This window comes from Lachnellula hyalina, assembly GCF_007821495.1.
Source record: "Lachnellula hyalina strain CBS 185.66 chromosome Unknown contig00143, whole genome shotgun sequence".
In the NCBI taxonomy this organism is placed as follows: Eukaryota; Fungi; Ascomycota; class Leotiomycetes; order Helotiales; family Lachnaceae; genus Lachnellula; species Lachnellula hyalina.
Window position 1 is genome coordinate 17,625 of NW_022157257.1, and position 3,779 is coordinate 21,403.

The 3,779-nt window shown below is 49.8% G+C and overlaps 1 protein-coding gene across 1 annotated transcript; it reads right to left on the bottom strand.

The window, feature by feature from the left end:
- Window positions 1-1,824: 1,824 nt before the first annotated feature.
- LHYA1_G007698 (uncharacterized protein) lies at window positions 1,825-2,974 on the bottom strand (the record flags this gene model as incomplete). The annotated part of the gene is given in 2 exon segments (XM_031152626.1): window positions 1,825-2,954; window positions 2,968-2,974. The coding sequence occupies 2 exon segments, from the start codon at window positions 2,972-2,974 to the stop codon at window positions 1,825-1,827; spliced, it is 1,137 nt and encodes a 378-aa protein (XP_031002945.1).
- Between the last annotated feature and the right edge of the window lie 805 nt (window positions 2,975-3,779).

The window sequence follows — 3,779 nt, forward strand, 5'->3', positions numbered from 1 at the left end:
TTTCTATTTAACGCTACTCATGCTGACGTGCACTCAGATTTTCTTTGGGCAAAAGGACCTTGAGCAGGGGCAAGCATGGACCGATCATAACAGCGGCGAGCGGACCCTTGTACTTGGTGGAGATCCCAAAATGTATTGCAAAGGCGAAGCCCATCAGGTGTTTAGCGATGGCCGTCTTCATCTTGTAAGACTCACTGATAATATCCATCCACAATAATTCTCACAATATGCCTAGACTGCTCCATATGTCTACACTCGAAAGGCGTCAGTGTTTGCGGAGCCAGAATGGAAAACATTGCCGTGGCTTGAAATATCCAAGACGCCGAAGGACACGTTAGTGGACGTGTACGTCGAGATCCCTGGGCTGTTTGAAACCTCTGATAAGATCCGGGAAGACTTCGAGGAACATAGCAGAGGGAAGTTGATTGACCACTTTGTCTCTAGGTGTTGGCAAATCAGATACGAGCTTGAACGCTGGTATACCACAACAGGATCAGGTATCGAGTCTCTCATTCGAAGAATAATGGGCAAGGGATATAGAACGGCCTCCGTTGAGCATATGGCCAGTGCGCAACTACTCGTGTTATATTGGTGTTGCATCCTCCATTACAGTCAGCTCCGACAGGAAGTCTTCGAATCGGAAAATTTGGACATGCAGGTGCAAATACCGGCAGCAGAAGACGCACAAACCACATGCGGAAACATCTTGAGAGTAATGGTGCTATTCCTCAATCCTTGCTCAGGCTGGTTTGGAATCAACATTGCGGCTCTCCCGATGGTGGCTGTTTTCAATCATATTCAAGGACTTGGGCCTCTTGGTGCCACATGCAAAGAGAAAGATATACTATGCAAACTGCTCCAAACACCAAAAGGGAAGGTCTTATCTGAGTTTGTTCACAGTATGAGGAGGGTCACCTAGCCTGTAAGGATCCCGTTTAGTGGTCTATGATGATATCGTTCATTGGTTTACCCATCAGCCAAGGAGCTTTTCTCGGGGACCTCGTCGCTAACGACTGGTGCGAAGCCTCGAGCAAAAATACACAAGGAACCTTGAAAATATAGGTAGAACGGGGGGGGGGGGTTGAAGAATGAGTTATGAAAGTATAGTGGTAACATGTTTCGGACGCATGGCATGAACTATCAAAACAAACCCCAAAGCTTCAAGTTAGCTACCACGACTGTGCAGGATTCTTAAGATCGAGATTTATCGGAGCTAGAAACTTTCTTTCCCAAAAACAGGATAAAGTAGAAAGACTATATCGAAAGGTAGAGAAAAACAATGAAGATGAGAGGGAAATGGGGACTTCAGTCTTGGCATGGATTCCTGGGGAACTACCCCTCTAAAAGCAAAATCACAAGCTCAGGAGAGACGTGGAGCTCAAGATGCATGATATCCGCATTCAAATCCCATATCCAATCCATACCCTAAATCATCTGCATATGAAATTAGACCTTTCATATCCCCTAAGTGCCCACAGAAGATAATGCCAAAAATACCCCCAACCCCGCTATCCAAAGCTGCAGTAAACCCCGCCTGACACCATAAAACAAAGGCCAAACCTAACGCCACGCTGTGTCAAATACGCCGGATCTGAACCTCCCAGAGGTGCGATCTATATGAAACCCTCCTAGTGTTGCGCCGAATATGAAGTGCCATATGCAGGTCGTAAAAGTGTAGAGGTTTAGGGTGTAAAGGCATATCGTAGGTGAAGAGTATTGAAGGGCTCGACTTTAAGGTGATTTCCTTTCCCGCGGTAGGCGCGTGTAGGCAGATCGAGGGGCTTGGAGGTGAAGTCAATTGCAGGGAATAATTCCCCTCCCTCCTCATCGCTTCATCCGTAAGAGCCGTGTCCGCAACCACATCATAAATTTGGTCCACGCACTGTGTGTCTTATGCTTAGGGCTCTCCTTCTTCTGCCCCCTCGACGGCGGAATACCTGGGCCTTCACCCTCCGCAAAGAATGGCGCGTTCTGACTAGGAACGTTATTGTAGTCCTGCGCAAATAACCCCGCAGTCTTTTCGTTATTCTTCGTAAGATCGGATTTTGATCGTTTTGCTCGCGTGCCAAGCTCACTGGCAGACGATCTACGGTGACTTCTTTCCAGCTGTCGCGCCTCCCTCTGATTCTTCTTCTCCAATTGCTTTATCTCCTCTCGCGCCGCCTTCTCCTCCTTGGCCTGTTCCCTGGCCTCGAACTTCCGGCGAGCCTCTTGTATCGACTCTGATCTGCCGCGGGTCTCAACCTCGCTCCTGCTGCGTATTCGAAACCCCGTGTCCATTGATTGTCGCAGGGATGATGGTGACATAGTATCAACGGGGGAGATGATGTCTGGGTTGGAATCGTGTAGACTGGCGTGGGATGTAGCTAAAGCCAGACGTGAGGTAGAGGGCTTAGTTTGTATCCGCAACGTTGGTAGGGTTGTTGGAGACGCCGATCCTGCTAAATGGGTAGACCGATCTGAGGCTCGGCGGAGTGTGTACTGTCGTGGATCGTCATCCTCATTCAATTGTGGGCTGTGAGGAGGCTCGCCCTCGCGCAGTGAATTCTGATAGGAGGCAGCGAGGGGTGGCGTGTAGGGACGCGGCGTCTGCTGGAAAGGATGCACAAACGATCCGGCACGCTGACCGCTGCCTGTTGTTGCGGTAGAGAATTGCGACGTGCCAGAAGTGGAACGGTTATGATATGCCCTTCGTCCTCCTGCTGTGTGGTTGAAAACAACATCGTGCGATGAGCGGGAGGCCTGCCCATATTCATAGACGCCACCAACTCCAACTCCACCAATGCCCCCTCCATAGCCATAACCATCTTGCTCTGCAGCAGGCCGGTCGAGATCCAAGGAGTCCTTCTCGCTTTGCGTCAGCTTGCGCAGTATGGGCTTGACTTTGGTGCGCGTTTTGGACGTGGTTTGCCCATTGTAGCTGGACATGGTTGTACCACGAACGTAGGTCACCGCTTTTTTATATACTTGGCATACTTCGCGATGCGGGACGAGAGGGAGCTCGGATTAATCGGCCACCGCTGCGACAAGGAGATAGACGGTGTAGCATCAAAGTCGAGAATGGCTGCGACGATGTGCGAGAAAGAGAATTGAATGTCTGGCTCTTGCTTGCGGAAGTGGATGGATGGATGGATGGATTGATTGCTGACGGCTGGCGTGAGGAGGATCCGGTTCGTATCTTGGTTACGGGTTTAATGAGGCAGGTGAGATGTAGTGGATATGGATGTGGAGGTGGAGGTGGAGGTGGATGCGGATGGGACGAAGGATCCAGGTGAGGATTGCGTTGCGTAGAGGAGATAAGAATAACAATCAGCCTTAGTTACTCGTACTGTACTGCACTCAGCTCAGCTCAGCATGCCGCGGGGCGCAGGCGCAGGTGCAGATAGGAACGAGCGGTGCAATAATAATGGAATTCGCAACACCATTGGCACCAATATGATTTGCATTCCAAATGCAAACTTGTAGAGAGAGAGGAATAGAGAGAGTACGAGTAATTCGTATAGAGAAGTATGGAGAAGTACCTACTCATCCTACTCATCGCTCGCTCTAGACTCGCTGATTCAGCTTTCGCCGAAACATCCGGGCCCCCCAAACCCCACCCCTCATCTGGAAACATTATATACGGGGTCGCCGCGGAAACTCGGGAGGGTAGGTAGATAAGGTAAGATAGTCCAGATAAGATAGAATTCCCTATCAGACAGACAGCTACTCAAAGTTGTGTTGTTTCAAATCTACAGAGTAGAAATCAAAATCAAGCCAAGCCAAGCCAAGCCAAGCCA